Raw genomic sequence first — 21152 nt, 5'->3', positions numbered from 1 at the left:
CTAATGTAGAATTGGTGGCATGGTCATTAATAGTGAATATTACGATATACAATGAAAAAGAGCAAATGGGGCAGAAAGAAATGCAGAATGTACAGTTTGGATTGAAAATGAGGACTAGGAAGATCAATGTGGAGCCAAGGCAAGTGCTGAAGGAGAGGATCTCTTTAATAGGGAGATTAGAGCCATTAAGGAAAGGTCTAGAGATGTCCACTCCAACAACAGAATGAGTACCCTCAGGGCAAGGTCACACCCAGCTAAGCCTGCAGCTTGTGAAAGGAAAATACAGAGGGGTTTTCTATTCCTAGAAAATCACAGCATTGAAAAGCTGCTAATGCGGATGAAGCAGCAAGGGTTCATCCCAGGCTGGCAGCTGAACTTGGCAGTGTTGTTCACATGGTGCAGGCTTTAGAGGCATGAAAGATACAAGAGTCATCAGTTCTTCCTCCACAGTTTCAGAGACTGTTGAGGTCAGGCAGCATGCAGCAGGGGTGACCCTGCATAAAGAAGGCCCTGACAGGGCTTGTATAAAGCTGTGAAGGTGAAGCCTGGTTGTCAGTGGAGATGCTGGAGATCCTAACACCATGAGACATCTGCTGAGGAGAGCTAAATACAGGGAGGAGTACCACACCAAAAGAGAGATATATGTTGCATGCAGCAAAGCTGGAGGGGCTGAGCCATGTAAGCCCTTTGGAAATAAAGTCCCAGAAATTGGACATGGAGCTACTGGATTTGGTGTTTTCCTTGCTGGGTTTGGTATGTTTTGTTCCGGTATATCCTCCGTATGCCCCTATTCCTCCCTTTTGGAACAGGAATGTGTATTCACTTCCACTGTATATTGGAAGTGTGTAATTTGTCTTTTGATTTTACAGGGGCTTACAGTTAAGGGATTGCTTGAGTCTAAGAAGAGACTTTGGACTCTGAACAGTGTTGAGATTGGTAAAGACTATGGGGACTTTTGAAGGTAGACTAAATACATTTTGTGTTTATATGGTCATGAGTGGGGGCCAGGAAGTGGAGTGTGGTAGTTTGAATGAGAATGTCCTCCACAGGGTCCAAGTATTTGGACATTTTGTTCCCAGTTGGTGATGCTGTTTTGGGACGTTTTAGGAGGTGTGGCCTAGCTAGAGGAAGCACATCACTAGGGGTGGGCTTAGAGAGTTCTTAAGCCTTGCCAGATTTCTAGTCTCTCTCTGTTTCCTGTGCCTGCTTGAAATGTGATCACTAGTCTTTCTGCTCCAGCCACATTTGCTGCCATGCCTGCACTGCCATCATGGACTCTAATCCCTCTGGAATTGTAAACCAAATTAAATTTTCCTTCTAAAAGTTCCCTTGGTCATGGCATCATATCACAACAGAAAAATAACTCGTACAGAGCACTATGAGTCAAGTGCAAGAAAATGCATTAAGGAGAGGAGAGTCACTGATTATACCAACTATTCTCAGTATTGTTAATGGTTAAGTAAGACAAGGACTTCTTTGGTGTGTTCACACTACTGCATCTGTAAGAGCATCAGTCATGCAAGAATCATTAACAACTTGTAAAGTAAAAGCTTTATAAACTAAAAAGTATAAAATAGTATAAATGAGTCTGTAGTACACATACACCACCTTGCCTTAGAAACGCATATAGTGGAACAATGTACCCACTTTCATGATTTATTGTTTCAATGAATATTATGAGGATTGATTTTTCATTTCATCATGAGTTATTACCTATCTCATTTTTTTTAATGAATGCATTTAATAGCTGCATAGTATTCAATTGTGTGAATACAATGGAATGTTTTTGTCTTCTCTGGGGGACATTTAGACTGTTTTCATTCTTGTTATTATAAACACTGCTGTATTTCTCATCTTTGTATTTAAATCATTGTATAGGTAAATCCCTAGGACAATCCTTGGCATGGAATTGCCAGACCCAAGATCCTTACAGGAGACTGTGCCTGCTTTGTACTGAATATGAGATTCCAGAGAAGAGAAGGCTCCTTCACAGCATCTAATGATAACTTCACTTCCTCCCTAATCATTATGAATGAGTCTCTAAAGAGTTGGCCCCAGTGTCTTCACAGTTATGGGGAGGTGACAGAAATAGACACTGAAAGTCACTGATGGCTTTCTTCCAAAGAGCACTAACAACAAAGTATAGTGTAATTGTTTAAGAAAGGTGCTGAATGAAAATCAGACATACAACCTAGTTCCACCACTCTTTAGCTAAGTGACGGTAGAGAATTTAAAGATCAAAAACTCTCTTTCTAGGACTAGCGAGATGGCTCAGTGGGTAAAAATGCCTGCTGCCAAATCTGATGACCTGAGTTTGATCCCTGGGACCTACAGGTTGGAAAGGCGAATTAACTCCCCAAAGTTGTCCTCTGACCTCCACTGTGGCAGGCACCTCCCCAAATACAGAAAATAAATAAATGTAAAAAAGAAAAACCCTCTCTCCCCAAGGTGAGTTTGATGGAGACATGCCCATGATGAGCAATGATAGCCACTATAGCACTGCTATTAAAATTATCATTATCACAATTATTGGTATTTTTATAATCATTTTTACCTAAAGTGCCAAAGAAATCATTGCCTAAGAAAGGAAATCCAGGTCGGTTGGCAAGAACAACCATCCTAAAATCAGGATGGATTACAATAACATTTTCTCTTCCAGCCACATTAGCAGCATCTGAAAAACAAAATTTCTAGTTATTCTTTAGTGACATATGATAAATATTAAGAATATCATGTTACAGATTTTAACATAAGTAGGAATATTGTTCAATTAAAAAAATACTCTCAAATATTGGGTTGCAGAAAAACAAACTTTCTTGAGAAAGACAGTTCAAGAACAGAATACCGATTAAAGAACATACTACTAACAAGAACTTTACATTTGCACAATTCAACATATATCTGAAAGGCAAACTTGTCCAAGTGTCTTACAGTACTTTAACCTTGCTTAAGATATATTATTGAAAAAAACTTAAAAGGGGGCTAGTGAGATGGCTCAATCCCCGGGTTCTACATAATAGTTGAAAGAGAGAATTGACTCAAAAATTTGTCTTCTGGTGCTGGAGTGAATGCTCAGTGGTTAAGAGTGCATACTGCTCTTCCCGAGGACCTGATTTTATTCCCAGCACCCATATCAGGTGGCTCACAACTGCCTATAACTCAAGCACTGAACATATGTGCCCAAACCCACACACATATATACATAATTTAAAAATAATAAAAATATTTTTTAAAAAGACTTCTTAAAATAAGTTGTCCTCTGATGTCTACAAACTTGCCATGGTACAATCATACCCCTACACGCATCATAGAGACACATACACAGTAATAAAACAGTTAAAAAGATAAAATCCTGTAATGACAATATCTAAGAGAGAATACGAATATTCTTTACTTTTTATCAACTGCATCTTGCTGCATAAAGTAGGCCATTGTAATTCTGTAGCTTAAGAACCCCATATCCATCTAACCATACAGCCCACAACCTACATAACACAAGCCTCCAAATCCTTGTCAAGTCCTTAGTGAAATGTTGGTTAACTTCTAATTAGGGAATTCTAACATAATAAGTGATCTTAGGTTGACAGTAGGTTTTAAATATTATGCATATATTTAAGGTAGTGAAGGAATTAAATATCACTATTTATTGGCTGATATACATTTTGGATGTACATATTGGTTCAAACAATTAATTGAGGTAACTAAAGCTTTATTATGGTTATTTTAAGAACCACTTGCCATCTGGGCTTATTTAAACCCCAGCCTTAGACCATCCATCTTTAAAACATGAAGGCTATGATATACCTCAAGTGTGAGATGAGGCCATAATATCTGACAGTCAAAGTTTATTACAAACAGTAATTTTTCAAGGTGCTATACATTGATGTGCTAATAAAACCTATAGTTTTAACATTTGATTGCCATTAATTTTAGTAATGAGAAAAGTGAACAGTATGCAACCACAAGTAAAACATAATAAACATGAAACTCTTAGAAAAAGTAAAAAAAAAAAAAAATGTAAAAGATAGGCCTAGAATTGGTGACTTGTGAAACTCTGCTCAAAACAGCTTCAGGTGCTGCTGATTAAATGTCACCCACAGGGCTGTGTGTGTGGTGAAGCATATCTTCATCATCAGTGAGGCCCTGGGTTCCATATCCAACACCAGAAAAAGAAGCCATTTACAATTACGCTTGAGTTCAAAAATTATTATGTTCACTTACTTCTAGGCAACCCTAAATAAAAAATAGGTGAAAATATCAAGCAAGTCACCCCTTAACTGTGACTTTTGTTTCAGTGATTCTTTCTTCCTTTTAATTTTATTATCCTCATAAAAGGAGCAGAAAGAATTCTAATCCTGAGCACCTGAGGGATGCTAACAGACAGTATTCAGGTCAAATTCTACCCCCCCCACAAATTTATTGTGAAATTGAAATAATAGAATACCATTTTTATCCATGCTGAGTTGAGCCCAGAGTGGCAATCTCATTATGAAACACCCAAAAGGAACAATTCTGTGATGTGGAACTTTACCTTTCTAATCAGCTTCTGTATTGGTGTTCTTCAAGTAATGAAGATTTTAGTTACTATCTGCATCTTGTTTGGTTACTTTGCTACTGGGTATATACTATCTTTGGCTAGAGATTTTCAACTCTTTTCAGGAGGTAAATATTTAAAATTAGAAACTAGAAAAGACTCTTGAACTGTATCTAGCAAACTTAAATTTTCTTGTGGGCTACATACAGCGATGAGGCTAATTTATCCTCATTTTCTCCTAAGAATAACCACAATAATTTCTTGAATTAGAAGCGAGTGTATTATATGCTATATACAGACTAATGTATGAGTATACGTATACACATATGAAATAAAATACCTGTTTTTTTAAAAAATTGTACTCAGTCAATAATAAAATAAATCTTAATGTTGCAAACAATATAAATGGGACGGAGACTTAAAAAATTCCAGACAGCAATTAACAGAAGAATTCACACACAAAAAATTGAGAAATGAGTATAAAGAGTCAATGTTGACATTTTTAGAGTGGAAAAGTACTTACTTCTACTACTGGAATTTTTCAAAATTGCTCATAAGAAAGGAAAACTAGGGCTGAGGATGTAAGTTAGTAGCAAAGCATGTGATTGCCATGCCTGAGGCCCTGGTTCAACCCTGAACACCAAAAATAAAAAATTAAAACCAACAAATCTAGATTTAGATATTAATTTTTGTTAAGTGTCAATACAATTATATTTGTATTGAACTTATACTTCTTGCTTGCATGTAGGTAGACAGCTAATTTGTACCTTCCTACCAAACATACAAAATTACATGTATTCAAGAAAATGTTGCTTTTTAAATACTCACTTGCAACAATGCGTCTTCCATCTGCTAGAATCATTTCTCCATTTTCTACTAGAGTTTTCAAAATACAGGTGACATTTGTTGGGGCTTTGTCAGCCTCATCTACTACTAGAATATGACCCAACTTTACTGCTTTAACCTTTGAAGACAGAAAATTTATCATAAGCAACAAAAGAATGAAAAATAGGCATTATTAAAAGATTATCACTTACTGCTTTTAATTGATTATAGCTGATTTTAAGTTACAATTACAGTACTACACACATTCAATCCATAACAAAAGCTTCACACAGTTACTAAACTTCACACAGCTTCCAAAACTCAATGGCAAGCTTATCATTTCCTCTCAGAATTGGTGATGATTCTCAACAATATTTCACTCCCCAGAATAGGGGAGATTTAAAGAAAGTATAATAAACAAATAATAAATAAATATGCCACAGAGTAAGACACCACAGTCACTGTGAGTATTAGAACACTGCACATGTTATGCTCTTCAGAGAGTCAAAGGTTAACAGATCAGAACTGATGGTGCTAAAGAGGTGGGTATTCAAGGCAAAGAGAATCAATGGTCAAACTCCTGGGGCATATTTGAAGAAGACTGAACATGGACAGCCTATTTTATCTCTAAGAGATTAAATTTAATAAAAGGCCTAAAAGGGGTAGATTAGGTTTCCACTACTAAGAAATGGGTTGCCAGACCAAGAAATGTGTCCTTACCTCATCAAGTAATGGGTTATAACACTATTTGTGAGTTCACACATGGCAGAAATGTAGCACTGAGCCCAGCTTCAGGACCTATTGGCAGCAATACACAGGCTAGACTTGGCTAAAAAGGGTAGAGGAAACTAAGATGGGCATGGAAAAATGGAAATGAACATTAAATTGCTCTTCCAGAGAGGTAGGATGTACACAATTGTACCTACTTGGATAGGAAGAAGAGAAAGGAAAGCAAGCATTCTACGCCTCAGTTAACCATGTGACTGGTGATGCCATGAAACGATGAAAACTCAGAACTCTTAAAAACATTTTTAAGGGGGGTGGATATGAGGAGATTCTCTATAAATTTCAATGTAATATAGTGGACCATTTAAATTTTTCTTATTGAATAATTTTAAGAAATCTCCAACAGGAGATTCCAAAGTCCCTGGTCCCCAGGGCCTGGCCCACAGGGGTTCCATGTCAGCTGTGTGTTGTGCGGCTCTCTGCCTGGCAGGTTGCAATTCTTTGAATCTGGAGTGGGGTATTCGACCTTCTCAGCTTCCCAAACACTGAGTTAATATTTTATTATTTGAAACATTATTTTAAAAAAAACCTCTTGTAGAAATATTATTTCTTTTCAATTATGACAACAAACTTAAAATGACTTTGAAAAGGAATCGGCAGAGGATTTGTTGTCATTCTCAAGAGAGAGCAGAATAAGAACACATTATTTTTCCAATGATTTTCACTTAAATATCCACATCTAAAATGATACATGAATGTGTACCAATTAGAGTGAAAGGCATTGTAATCTATGAGAGATTTCTTCCATCTATTCAAAGGTGAAATACAGTCATCATTCAAAGCACTGAAAACTATTTGCATCATTGGCTTACTGACCAAAGGCGAGTCTTCATACACAATTAGTCCATCTTTAACTGAAGGCTGAAGGGTCAGAGTCTGTACTGTGGTATCCCTGAATCAAAATAAACATTTCATAGTTAGTAAGGAAATAAATTAATGTTTGACCATGAATAGAGTTCTTCTTTTAAATTTTAATTTGTCATCCTGCTTTTCCCAAGAAAAATTAAATAAAAAATGAAATTTAATCCCACAACAGAATTCTGTTTATGTAATATAAATTATAAAGGTCTGGAAATTAATACATTTTTCTAAATTCTTCTCTTTTTCTTTCTGGTAATCTCATTTGTAGTCATTTAATTTCTCAAAATCATTTCCTGAAGATGAAGAGAACATTTAAAGATATAGTCACATTACTATATATTATCTCGAAGGCTTGTCATTTAAAAATAATTTTGATAGCAAGTCTACGAATTATACACTCTGGCCCAATCTGCCATCACTAGTTGCTAAGGCCAGATTGTATTATACTATTCTAAGAACATGAAGAGTTACATAATAGAATTTTGAACATTTTAACTGAATTTAAGATTCCTTTCCTTTTCTTTTTATGGTGTTGGGAATGAAATCCAGAACCTTGCATCATTTTATTTTTAATCTATTCTTTTGCTGTTTATCTGACTTTCTTTTAAATTAGGCCCTTATATGGTATTAACAGTGAGTTATCCTGATGTTGTGAGCCTTTGTTCTGATGAGATGTGAGGTACACATCACCTGTGAATATTTTTGTCAAACGTGTGTGCAGTGCTGCAGGCAATAAATAGGTAAGTTCTGGTATTTTTAAGAAAATCAATTTTATATCTTTACTTTCCACATACATTGTATCTTAAAATGAAAATCCCATGGCCAGCTTGATCGTGTTACAGATAATAGAATTTTTATAGAGAATAAAATTTGATTAGCATCTTTCTTTAAAAGAGCTCAAAGTTATCTTTCCAAAGAACACTGCTACTTATTCAAAGTAATCACTAAGTTGCAGTTGTGCTGTCTTGAGCATTTACTATGTGTAAGACACTGTCAGGAATGTGAACTTCAGGCCTCTGAGCTATAATATATTTGTGGAACTTAGACCCAAACACCAAACTTTACTACCAACTTTTCTAAAAATTTACATGTCAATCAAAAAAGAGGCAAACTTCAGATACTTAACCCTTGTATTTTAGTCAAACAAATTCAATCAAAACCAACTATTTGCTATGAGAGGTAGTTGTGGGGTAGTAGAATGGGAACTATGGAGTCAGGTCAGTCAGTCTTCACACTCTGGTCCTGGCCTATTATGATTGTGGATAAATAATAAAATCCACCCAGGAATACTGGTGAAGGAGGGCTCAGAAAGTGTAGCACATTACTGGACAGACAGTGGGAGCATAATTACACACCAGCTTCAGCCACGTGCCATGACTGTCATTGCTGTTGTTGTGCCCAAAATGTCCCTTCCTGTCTAACTTTGACTTGATCCTCAGGCTTTCAGCTCAGGCAGCACTTACTGGAAATCTTACTCTTGATGGTTTGCAGACTAAGTTAGGCCACTCTGCTTCATGTTGCCTCTGAATCCTGATCTCCCCATCTCAGTCCTTGCATGCTATGTTGTATTTTGTTTTGTTTTTTTTGAAAGATTTATTTTATTTTCAATTATTTGTCTCTGTGTGGGTATGTACATGTGAGTGCAGTTGACCAGGGAGATCAGAGGGGTCAGATCCCATTTGAGTTGAAGTTACAGGACATTGTAAGTCACCCTATGTGGATGCAGGCTCTCTGGGAGAATAGTGACACTCTTAACCACTGAGCCAGTCCCCTAACACACTATATTGTCAATATTTATTTTATATCGACCTTTCCACACAGACTATGAGATCTAAGAACACAGAACATTATCTTCATTTTGTCTCCAGTATCTAGCAGATATCTGTTTTACATGAGGAACTTAAGTATTTGTTGAATAAGTGAAATACAAACAACAAAAGTTTTTTTTTTTTTTTTGCTTTTTTTTTGTTTTTTAAAAGACCTGAACATTGTCTCTTATAGTATAGGATATGAAATGGGCTTCCAAATTCATTGGCTTAGGAAACTCTTTTGTTTTTAAAATAGAAAGGCTAGCATCCACTCCAGGAAATACTGGGTTAGATTAAGGCTGACTCTTGACGCATGACTGGTCCTGGTGATCTTTAAGTCTTTATAAGAAGCAGAGTGATGCCAATGGGGTACAACTGGAATTGATTAGTCAATGCACTGAGAGTTGATGGTTCACCTCTATCTTGCACAGCAGTTCAGCTGAATTTAACTTACTATTGCAGTGGGTAAAGTCTACATGAGAGCCCTAAGGTGCCAGGGCTCGGGCAGATATATGGGCAATAATCATTGACCTTCACAATTTCCAGGCTTCCTGTCTTATTACCACCTCATAAAGAATTCTCCCCCAAGCGTGATCAAGTGGTGATGGGTTTCTTCAGTTGTTCCCCTTGGGTCTGTCTCTGACGCTCCCACTCATAACTGTGGCTCTGTGGGGGGCTTGGCCCTGTCCCTACGGTTGAATGCTTCTTCCAATTCATGAAGAATATATTTTTAAGAATTATTCTATTGTCTTCAATGAAAATCAAATATAAATGTCTTAAAAATCCCTGAGAAATGTAAATAAAAGTGAAAATATAGTGTGGCAACTTATGGTTGCTTTTCAATATGTTTCTTGCAGCATTAAGCTATCTAGTCAGAAATCCACCTTCTGTATTCACAGATTTCATAAATTTACTGTCAGTCATACTTTATACTATCTTCTGAAGATAAACTACTTTTTAGTTTTGAACAAATTAAGAACAATGTTTAATTAGCTTACTTAAATTTCACTGTTAATATTCTGGCAATAGGGAAGGGGGTGGGTGAGGAAGGGAAAAGATGTTTTCACACAGATTTTTATAGCAACATAATGAATGTCTCACCTAGCACTCACATACTTAAGGGGCAACAACCATGACACCTTTCAGCACCAAAAAGGAAAAAGAAAATCTTGCATCATTTTTAGTCAAAATGAAATTCAGTTGTTACTTCAACAATTATAGTGCTTCAAAGCACATTAAAAACAGTGAATTCAAACTGAATCCTAATTTTAAAAAAGGCAAAATAAAACTGCTCTATAGTACCTGAATTCTGATAGCAGTTTGTCAGATTAGATTTCTCTAAAGACTAGTGTTAGAAGTAAGAAACATATGTTTTTGAGAAAATACACAAATCAGATGATTTTCAAAAGAGACTAAAATGAAGATAAATACAAATGGGAAACATGATTTTGGTGGACTAGGTTATGAAAAAGGAAACTGTAGGATAAAAGTGTTTGCTCTGTCTTACTATTGATACTTTCTTCTTGAACATCAAAGGGAAAGCAAAAGTTAGTAAAATATGTAAAATGATATTGAACTTAAAAATAGGCTGGCTTTTATTCTGGGCAGTTACTCTGATGAAATCGGGAGAAAGGCGACACAATGCACTATGTTTTGTATGGTACTCCATGGAATAAGTAAAAGACATTTGATAATATTACAAACTTAAAAGTCAGGAAGTGATAAGGTACTTACTGTGGTTGGAGATAACACATGAATAAAGCACCTAATGACAATATAATATTTTTATCCCAGAGTATTTTATTAAAATCATTGATTTACCTTTATGAGCATCTTGAGTCAAAGATATTAATTCTACACATACCAAGCAATGCTCCTAAAAGAATACATCACTGCAATTTCAAAGCTATTTTGACTTGTTATTTTCAAAAACAGCTTTGAAATATAAACTAACAGAAGTTAAGCATCAACAATACTGGGAAGAAGAAAAGTTAAACTACATCCTAGCCACGGTTTCTTTAGTCTAAAGCTTAATAGAGATGTTTCCCAGTTACCAGTGATGCTTGAATTATTGCTCAGCTAACTGTTGACATTTATGCCATGACCAATTTTTCTTGCTTCGTACCAGTATACAAACTATTGCTGTCTATCAAAGCTTATGTCAATAAATCGATAGTTCAAAGAAATATTGTGCTAACCTCTATTTTTCTTTTAATTATAATTTAAGACCTTTTTTGAAGCTGAAGTTACTAATGTTCTTAACTTAAAATGATTCCAGATGCAATAAAACTAATTAAGTTATGTACAGACCAGGTCTTTGTTAAAATCAGGAAATAAAACTGGCCCCTGGAAACCAAATGCAATCTGCTCTGAAATGCTGCTTGTAAAAGTACATGAAGCTGTCTTCTAATTTATTGAGGAGTAAAAATATCAGAATAAGGAATATTTATTTTGAGGATATTTTAATTAGTTTCATTTTCACAGATTTAAGTCAGTTTTTCTTTTAGAAAAATAACAGCCAAACCTAAGGGTGAAAGAAAAACAGAAGACCTAAGAGCTTCAGATAGCCTATATCTTCTTTAGGACTTTATAGCCTCCTGAAACACAAGTGTCTATGGGAATAGAGCACTCAGTAATGTGAGTCAAACATGAGAAAAGAAAGCTGAATTGGCTCAGAAGAAGCAAAGAACACAGATTCCCTCCGAGCTTTAAAAAGAGGGAGGCTGGTCATGGTGGTGCACACCTTTGATCCCAGCATTTGGGAGGCAGAAGCTGGTGGATCTCTGTGAATTTGAGGCCAGCCTTGTCTACATAGTGAGTTCCATGCTAGCCAGGGTTACACAGCAAGACCCTGTCTCAAACAAACAAACAAAAATACAAAGAAAAAAGATGAACTAGGGGGCTGATATAATATCACTAAATGAGAAGATACTTTTCAAGTGAAAAGTTCATGACATCAAGAAGACAACTTCTTTTTAAGTATGTTTGTTCTTTCACAACTTCATACATGTACATACAGTTTTCTGTTTACTCTCATCCCCTCTTTCTAATCTCCCTCCCATCTCTGTTATCACGTGCCCTTCCCTACAGAACCCTTTCCCAAATTCATGTCCTTTTATTTTGTTTTGTGACCCACTGATTTTAGCCAGACCCATCTGTGTTTAGAACTATCCTTTGGAGCCTGATGGGCTCACTGTTGGGTACATCTAAGGACAATGACCATCCCTTCCCCAGAATCCATCAATAGGCAATAGTTCGGCAGGGAGGGGTAGGGCCCTGTGAGTCTTTCCCTGATCCATGACTGGCTGTTAACAGATTCAGTCTTGTACAGACCCAGCTTATTTCAAAATAAAAGTAAAGAGCATTAATAATTATTGATGGACTAGAGAGCGGTACTTATACACAGATGATGTAAATAAGTTTAAGACTTAATCATTTACCAAATATTCTGGGCCTCTGCACATGGCCCCTCTATCCCTACCTATGATAGGCACGTTTATCTTTCCACAGTGGAAAGAAACTTTGTGGGTTCTTGAACTGCTGTAATCTTTGTATTGTATTGTTGACAACCAACACAAAAGAAAAGAAGACACAAAACAAGAATATGAACGCTAGTGAAAAAACCAGTACCAGGCTATGTCTGAATATGTCTGGCTGTCAGTCACTTAGCCCTTTAAAGCCCAAGAATATTCTTCCCAATAGAGGCAATTCACACAGCACATGAAAAAATGCAGTACAGGAAAAGTAAGAAGTGTAAGAGGAAAGCAAGGAACGAGAGGGAGACAGTATTATCACACAGTGCTTTGAATGTTCTGAATGTCTGGAAGAAAATGGACTTTGAGAAAAGAGCAAAACATTTTTTTCTGCCAAAGACTCTGAAGAGACTCCAGTTCTTAACACAATTGTTTTAGAGGACACAAGTTTACCTAGTGTCAATTACTCTTCACTAATATGCCTAAATGTAAAAAATTCTAATAAACTGTAAAGGGAAGGAAGATTTTGGAGAATAGTCTTATTCAGGGAAGTTACCAGGACTCAACACTTTGCAGTTCTAAGGTGGGTACTTGATGGGAACAGCAGGAAGAGAGTAGATAAGTCAGAGTCACCTGGTGGCAGCCAGACATTTTAACAGCACTTCCGTTTCTAAACCTGTTTATCTGTATCACAGCTCCTTGTCATTCTACATGAACATTACTCAAAAAGAAATCCTTCCAATAGTTAAAGCCATGATGATAATTATTTTCACAAACTCAGAAAAACTCAGATAAAAGGTATTTGGTTTTTAGAAATAAACTGTTGAAATAGTGTATAGATAACTGGATCTTATACTTTGAAAACTAGCCTTCTCGATTAGGAAGTTTTAAGACCACAAAATGATTTTTTTTTCGGGGGTGGGAGGCTTAACTTTCTCTTTTCCAGACAAAAATGAAAGATAGTGTACAGGCTCTTTATTTGAATTGAAAAATGTACTTTCTTAATCAGTTTTTAGAAAGGATTCGAAGGATGAAGACAAAAACACAAAGTTGCGCACAGAGGCAACTAGGAGGGTGAGGCTGATGAATGCTTTGTTCTCCAGATAAACCTTTATCAGGAAATACAGCATATAGGGCTGGAGAGATGGCTCAGTGGTTAAGAACACTGACTGTTCTTGCAGAAGACCTGGGTTTGAATCCCAGCACCCACATGGCAGCTAACAACTGTCCATAACTCCAGCATATAATTTACATGTTTAAAAGCAAAAATAAGCAAATTGGTACTTTTTTTGTATTACGATATTCTACAGTTTTCTATTTAAGACGTATTTATTGCATTGTTAATAAAGGATATGGCTTTAGTTATTCAGGGAGTATTTGTAACAAAATAGGCAGGAGGCTAGGTGGATGACTCATTTGATAAGTGCCTGCCATGCAAGCATGAGGTCCTGAGTTTGATCCCCCATATTCCACATACACAAAAATAACAAAAACAAAAAAACAAAAAAAAACTGGGTATGGTGGCATGCACTTGCAATCCCAGCACTGGGGAGGTAGAGACACGTGAATCCCTGGGACTTGCTGACCAGCTAACATAGCTTAATTGGCAAGTCCCAGGCCAATGAGACACCCTGTCTCAACAAACAAGGTGGATGATACCTTAAGAATGAAACTTGGCCAAGTGTAGGGGTGCACGCCTTTAATCCCAGCAGAGGCAGGTGGAGCGCTACGAGTTCCAGGTGAGATATGGCGACAGGGAGACCCTGTCTCAAAAAGACCAAAAAAAAAAAAAAAAAAAAAAAAAAAAAAAAAGACACATGAGGTTGACTTCTGGCTTCCAAACCCATGTACTCACTCATACACACACAAACAGGTAAATCTTCCTCTGATGAACTTATACTTGTTTAACTTTAAAGGAACCTATCTTGCCATATAATATATTCCCTGAGTATAGTATGAACTAGATCTTACATGTTAAATATCAAAAGATTTTGTCACAGGCCATTCAAAGAAATAAAAAGTATTTTTAATCACAGGGCAAATGACGAACAAGCCTGCTACACTCATGTACCAGAATATACACATTCTCTGTGAAACTGGTTAGGCAAGGCTCTTTTGGTTAATAACCCAAAGTACATAGTCTCTATGTAATATATATTACCTAAAACTAACTATATAAATTGTTATTTCTTATGTATCAGCTACAGTAGCAAAAACCTCCTTGGAGAAGACTAGTCAGAATAGGATGTGGCTTGGATGAAGACCTAACTTTCCAGTTTTCCTGGTCAGTCTCCTGACCGTAGGACCACCCCTAGAAAGTTGGGTTCACTTTAAGTGATGCTAAGGAGATGGGCAGAATACCTAGTGTGTTAACGAGATAGTGAACTTTTGCTGTCCAGAGTCCCTGCCTCCTAGTGTAGTTCTTGAGGATCTGGGTTGCAGATTTGTAACCTTCCATAGGCCTCTCCTTTTCTTCTTCATATCCCTCTTCTAAGCATGCTTTCCCTAATGATTTGGGCTGCCCTAAAGTTTTGGGTTTCTTTACTTTTTCTGTAAAAGCTTCTTCTCCCTGCCATGTGGCTGTTAGTCCACTATGTATCCTCCAAACTGGTTCTAGACCTGCATGGCTTCGTGGCTTTTTTCCTTCTCCCCTCCATTCTGCTCTTCAAGGCAGCTGCTGAGATTCACAGTGTGCCTGCCCTGAGAATTTTTCTTTAAATTCTAATAAAATTATCCTACAGCTTCTGTTTGAGTCCATTCTTAATTCTTTAATGAATGAGCCTAAGGACCCTGGCAAGGGGACCCTGAGGTCCCCTGTATTATATCTGCTATTTTATATACTATATAACCCATCACTTATTATCCTCATTTCTGGTACTTTATCAACTTGGAAAAAAGAAAATCCCAGTGATCTGATTTTAAATCTGCCAGTTGGGGCCAAAGACACCAAGCTAAGGCCACCTAGGCCAAAACAGAAGACAGATACAAATAACTTAAATTTAGAAAACTCTTAGAGGAAATCTATGCTTAAGCTTGCCATACTTTATCTATTAGTTATTTTGTGGTAGGTTTTCTTAAAGGAAGATATGACTATCACAAGAAAACCAGTAAGACGTTGCTTTTAGTAGCAAAAAATAAAGAGGGTATACTCCAACCCCAGTTGTTTCAGGGTCATTTGAGTGCAGAGGAGAAAGCACATTAGCATCTAGGGAATCACAGGGCAAACGAGTAGAGTAACCTTCCAGGGACATTTTTGTTTTGTTTTGTTTTTTGTGGTTGTTGATTTTTTTTGGTCATGTCATGTTTTATCTTAAAATTTCAGCACCCAGGTACTTTTCTATTCTTGAATCTCACTTTTTTTCTTGAGCACCAAATAAGTGGCTGAAGTAGAGAAGGTTTCAGTGTGAGGGACGGCACTGTGGGCAGGTACAGAAGAGGCTTCATCTGCTGACTTCTACTGGAAGGCCCCTCAGCAACTGCACCTTTTTATGCCATCACATAGCTGCTGTTTGTCATCTGGGAACTGAGGAGGACTCCTGCCTTCCAGGCAATCTCTAGTCCTAGACTTCCAGAAGAAATATGAGGATGAAGGTCATTTATCCTGTTCTCTCAGCTGAAACTATGAACCACTGCCATCTATCTAACCTTAGTCAAAGCAGCTTGGAAATCACATCAAAATGGGGAAAAGTATATAATCCATAGATGAAACAAATAAGCAAGGCATGTTTATATAGGAAACACTAGACACAGGTTCCTCTCCAGTGCTACTGAAATGCTAGCCCTGCCCTAGCCCACTTAAAATTGTTACCCCATTCCTAGCTGCCTTCCCTGTGTCATCTTCCCTGTTGCCACCTGGACAGTGTACATTTTAATTACTTCACTCACTCCTATCAGCAACTAGGGTATTGTGATGGCTAATCCTGGGTGTCAACTTGACTGGATCTGGGATTAACTGAAATGAAAGAGATCTTCTTGATTGGATCATCTAAAGCCGGAAGACACACCCTAAATGTGGGTGTTACCTTCTGATGGCAGCCCATATAAAAGGCTGAGGCCGGGGAGAACGCCAGGCTTCTTGCTGCTTGCCTTCTTTCTCTCTGGTGAGTTCGTCTTGCTGCTGTAGACTGAAGACTAGCTGATCTTTTGGAATTCGTGAGACCTTCAGTGCCATATTGGGACTACTGAGACATCCAGCTTGTGGACTGAGTGACTGCTATGGAGTCTCACTCTCTCCAGTGTGGTGCAGCCATTGTTGGACTACTCGGACTCTATCCTGTGAGCTAAGCTGATAAATCTCTATTCATTCTACTGGCTCTCTTTCTTGGAGAACCCTGACTAATACAGGTATGAACATGAAGACTGAACTTTTTAGTGCTTTTAGTCACTGATAGGTTTAGAACTATAGCCAGTATACAATAGGCATCTAATCAAACATGCTGAAATAGATGCACTTGAGTCATGTCAATCATACATCCTAGAGCCAGAAAGAGCTACTGGAAATTCCTTAAACACAAAGTTTATCTTTTTTCTGTGAAGCTTTCTCTTTCTGTCCTTGTCTGACAGAATGTTAAGACCCCTTCCTTAAATGTTCATCTTACCCCTTGCCCCTCACTTCTACCCTCCCAGGTGCACTAACTGCTCCATAGGCAGTACTCTAAATTTAAGACAATTGTCAACTGACTGTCTCTCTCACAGTGTATGTCATTTACACACAGGATATCACATCTATTTTCATATACCCAGTGCCTATCACCATGCATGCATTTTGTAAGCATGCCCTGTACTTTCACACAAAGAATGAATGGGTGCATGAGTGGGTTAAATAAATATCAACTATGTACTTCTAATACATAAAGCAGATAGCCAGTAGAATGCCTCATGCCTATCATGCCAGCATTCAGGGGGCAGAGGCAAGAACATTACTGTGATTTCAAGGCCAGTTTGGAGTATAGAGTGAGAGCTATCTCAAACAAGCATGCAAAGGGTAGATTATTAGGCATGAAAGGTCCTCCATGAATAATTCAGAGACTCACATGACAAGGAATACAGACACAAGCCAAATATAATTCATGTTAGATGTGACAAGGACTACAGAAACATAAAAACAGAACTCAATGGGGATCCAGAAGTAAAGGTCATCAATTCTGGTGGAAGACAGGGATCTGAGAGAGAACAGGACTTTACCCAGCAGGGATGGGTAGGAAGAGCTTCTAGATAAAGCTGTAGACTAACACACAGGGGTCTGGAGATTAAGAGCAATCTGGGGGAACACCTAGGTATCCAGCATATGTAAAAAGTAGTTGTGTGTGGAGAGAGGACAGTTGGACAGGCAGGGTGATCCTTTAGACTGTATGTACAGAGTTGCAATATCACGCCAGAGTTTGACCATAGGAGGCCTGTCTCAAAAGGAACTGGAATCCCATGCTGGGAGGAGGCAGCTGACATAAGCTTGCCCCTTAGGAGAGTTCACTGTCTCACATGTACTTGTGATAAAAAATGACAGGTACATTAGCTGAGCCTGTCCTAGGTCAGTGGCTCTAAACTGGCCATCAGTAAGACACATTCTGAAAGACACAAAAATAGAAACAAAAAATCATAAACTAAAACTGAAAAATACTATCTTAAAATACTCTTCTGTTTCAGTTGTTAATAATAGAAAAAAAGTTTTGTTCTCATTAAAAATTAAAGAAAGCTATTTTTGGATAAACAGTGATTGATATACTTTATTATTTGTGTGATTCAGTTATTTCAGCAACTGAACAGGTAATAGAGACATGTAAATGATCCAAAGGGCAGAAATACAACATTGTATGCCTGACTCAATGTGCACTCCTTAGCCTCCCTTATCAGACATAAATTTGTTGTGTTCCCACTTACAAATACTTAGTGTGGTGGTTTGAATGAGAAATGTCCTCCACAGGCTCCTGGTCCAGTTCATGGTGTTGTTTGTGGAAGTTTAGAAGGTGTAGACTTGCTGGAGGAAGCACATCACTGGCAGGGGGAAGGGGGAAGGCTTAGAGAGTTCAAAGCCTCGTCCCACTTCCAGTTTTCCTCTCTCTGCTTCCTGAGCATCCCAAAGATGTGAGTGCTCAGCTTTCTGTTCTGGCTACCTGCTGTGTCTCTCACCATTAATGACTCTCCCTCTGGAACCCTAAGCCAAAGTAAACTCTTTCTTCTGTAAGTTGCCTTGGTTATGGTGTGTCATCACAGAAACAGAAAAGTAGCTGATATATGTGGTCTAACGGTGGTGGAAAGAATAGGAAAAACACCTGCTTGTGAAAGACAAGGAGAAGGAGAAGGAAAAGTTAAGAATTTTGTCTATAGGAAAAGTCTGGTGGAATGTGGACTTGCTTCTGGAGATGGGAATCACTGAAGGGTTCTAAACAGAAAAGCAAGTAATTGACTTCATTGGTTGGAACAGTGTGAGGCTTAGAAAAAAAAGAGGAGAAAGACTGAGGAGGCTACAGCAACAAAACAGGCAAGAGAAGAGGAATGGACTAATTTGTTACTACCAGCACGCTTCCCTGGTGTGAGACTGGAGCTAAACCTGCTTCCTTTAGCTATTAGGTGAGCCCCTAAAACTATCACTAGCCTGAGTTCTTACAGCACTATAGTCACTGTGACTGGAAGGGGCTATTATTTCTCTTATAGGTCCATTCTATACTGGGTCAAATTAGTCACTAATTCCCTAGAAGAAAGTTGTCAAAATGCCAAAATCATTCCACCATTAATTATGAAAATAGGCAGTTGCCAAACTTTCAGTGTTTATGCTCTACTCAACTAGTCTCTGTTTATTCTCATTACATAATCCTTTATTTATATTGTACATCATTTTCATTTTAGTATTAATTTCTTGCCCATTAAAGTATTTGTTTATTTCCTATCTTCCAATCACTAGAAGAAAGCTTCAGGATAGTATGACCTTGGCTACCCTGCTCATTGCTGTGATCTCAAGGTCTAGTACACAACAGAAGCTCAATGAAGAGATGCTGTGCCAGATGCTATTGGTATCCTACCCCAGATCTTTTTTGCTACCAAATGTTCTGTCTTCCAGCTGCTAAAGTACTGACTTCTGAAAGCTTAAAGCTAAACTTTTCTCCAGGGTAGTTTCCTCCAGAAACTGAAGCTACCTTTTTCCCAGAAATGTACGGGAGGGTAGAGGTGCCCCCTTCCAGCCCTCTCAGGAAGCAACCCTTAATCAGTGACTGGTAAGTACTCAAAAAATGCTACACGAACATGCCTTTAATCCCAGCACTCAGGAGGCAGAGGCAGGAGGATCTCTGTGAGTCCAAGGCCAGCCTAGTCTACATAGCAAGATTTAGACCAACTGGGACTACAGGGAGACCCTGTCTCAAAAAGACCACTCCCAAAAAATGCTACCTTCTTGTTTGCATGTGGGATGATGGACTAGTATTTTCCCTTTCCAAAGAGTCCCATGAAGAAGCTGAAGCCAGACCTCAGCTACAGTCACCTCTTCTGCCCATTCTTATTCTGATTTCTTTACACCACTGCAGGTTTCATATAAAAACTCTCCTTCAGAAATCACTTACACAAACATTTTTATCGCTGGCTCTACTTTGAGATAACCAACCAAAGGTATTTGCTGACTATTCGAGTGATGAATAACTGTAGTTTAATACTGTACAATAACTTTTGGATTTCCAGCAACACTTTTAGCTTTTGTGTGTGTGTGTGTGTGTGTGTGTGTGTGTGTGTGTGTGTATTTTGCCTGTGTGTATATAAGTACACCCAGGCGTGCAATGGCAATAAAGCTCAGAAGAAGACATCGGTTCCCCTGAAACTGGAGTTAAGGAAGGTTATTAGCCACCATGTGGATGCTGGGAAGTGAACCCAGGTCCTCTTCAAGAGCAGCCAGTACTGTTAACCACTGAACCATCTCTCTAGCCCTAATGCTCTTCCATCAAAAAAAACATCATAGATCCCTCACCTCCCTCTGCTTCCCAGGGCCGGCAGTACCCACAGGCCTCTCTCAGACCTTCAGGCTTCTCTCTCCGGGTAAGTCCATTGGGCTCGCCATGCCTTGACTCCCCCAGCCTGAATCACCCTCCCATCTGCCCTGCTGCTCTCTCCTCCTAGCCTGGGTCCTGTCCAATTCCTTGTCTTGGCGCCCCAGACACCTGGGGAACCACCACTGCTTCCTGATCCTGTGCATCCAGAGCAACTCAGTTCCTTCTTGGGTCCCCAGGAGCACTCTGGGCCTGGCACCACCCTCACCTCCCTTTGCCTTCCTGGGTCTGTAACAACCAGACAGCCTCTTTCCTGAACCCCAGGACTTACCCTTCCTCTTCCTGGTCCTTTGCATCCAGACCAACCCAGCTCCTCAGTGCAGTCCACAGGGGCCCTTGGGGCCACATCCCACCCCCATTTTCCTTTGCATTTCTGGGTGGCATGGCCACCAGCTGGCCTAGACCAGCATCTTACAGGCCAGTCCAACCCCCAAATTCCTGAGGCCAAAATCTAGCCTGGATGGATCCAGAACTTAGGAGAAAGCCTGAGAGCATCTGATCCTCATCTGACTTGGGCCTCTGTGGGAACTCCTGAAGACAAAAACAATCTGGCCACTCCAATATAAAATCAAAAGAGAGAACCGGAAGCTTAGAGGAAACAGGCTTTCATGTCCAAATAGTAAACCACAAAGACACATAAAATTCACAAAAAGAAGCATACCTAAACTTGAAGGCGTGAGTCTCACACAAGAACCAGAAACTACAAAAGAAATTGACATGTCAAAATCACAGAGAAAAAATAATGACATGAAAAACCAAAATAACATCACCACCAAATACCAACACTCCTCTAGAGGAGTACAATGAGAACCCCCTAGAGATAATGCAGGACATGGAA

At 38.5% G+C, this 21152-nt stretch overlaps 1 protein-coding gene across 2 annotated transcripts in view; it reads right to left on the bottom strand.

Annotated features, from left to right (window-relative positions):
- Positions 1–21152, bottom strand: part of Vwa8 (von Willebrand factor A domain containing 8) — a 438392-nt gene that overhangs the window by 186769 nt on the left and 230471 nt on the right. For both annotated transcript variants that reach the window (XM_008854688.3, XM_017794762.2), the window contains exons 22-24: positions 6962–7037; positions 5363–5498; positions 2555–2674 (exon numbers count right to left, since the gene is read on the bottom strand). In XM_008854688.3, the coding sequence (XP_008852910.1) occupies positions 2555–2674; positions 5363–5498; positions 6962–7037 (332 nt within the window). The remainder of the gene's footprint in view (positions 1–2554; positions 2675–5362; positions 5499–6961; positions 7038–21152) is intronic.

The sequence above is a fragment of the Nannospalax galili genome, unplaced genomic scaffold (assembly GCF_000622305.1).
Source record: "Nannospalax galili isolate Female #2095 unplaced genomic scaffold, S.galili_v1.0 scaffold386, whole genome shotgun sequence".
In the NCBI taxonomy this organism is placed as follows: Eukaryota; Metazoa; Chordata; class Mammalia; order Rodentia; family Spalacidae; genus Nannospalax; species Nannospalax galili.
Note: the sequence above shows the minus strand (reverse complement) of the source record. Positions and strands in the feature narration are given on the sequence as shown.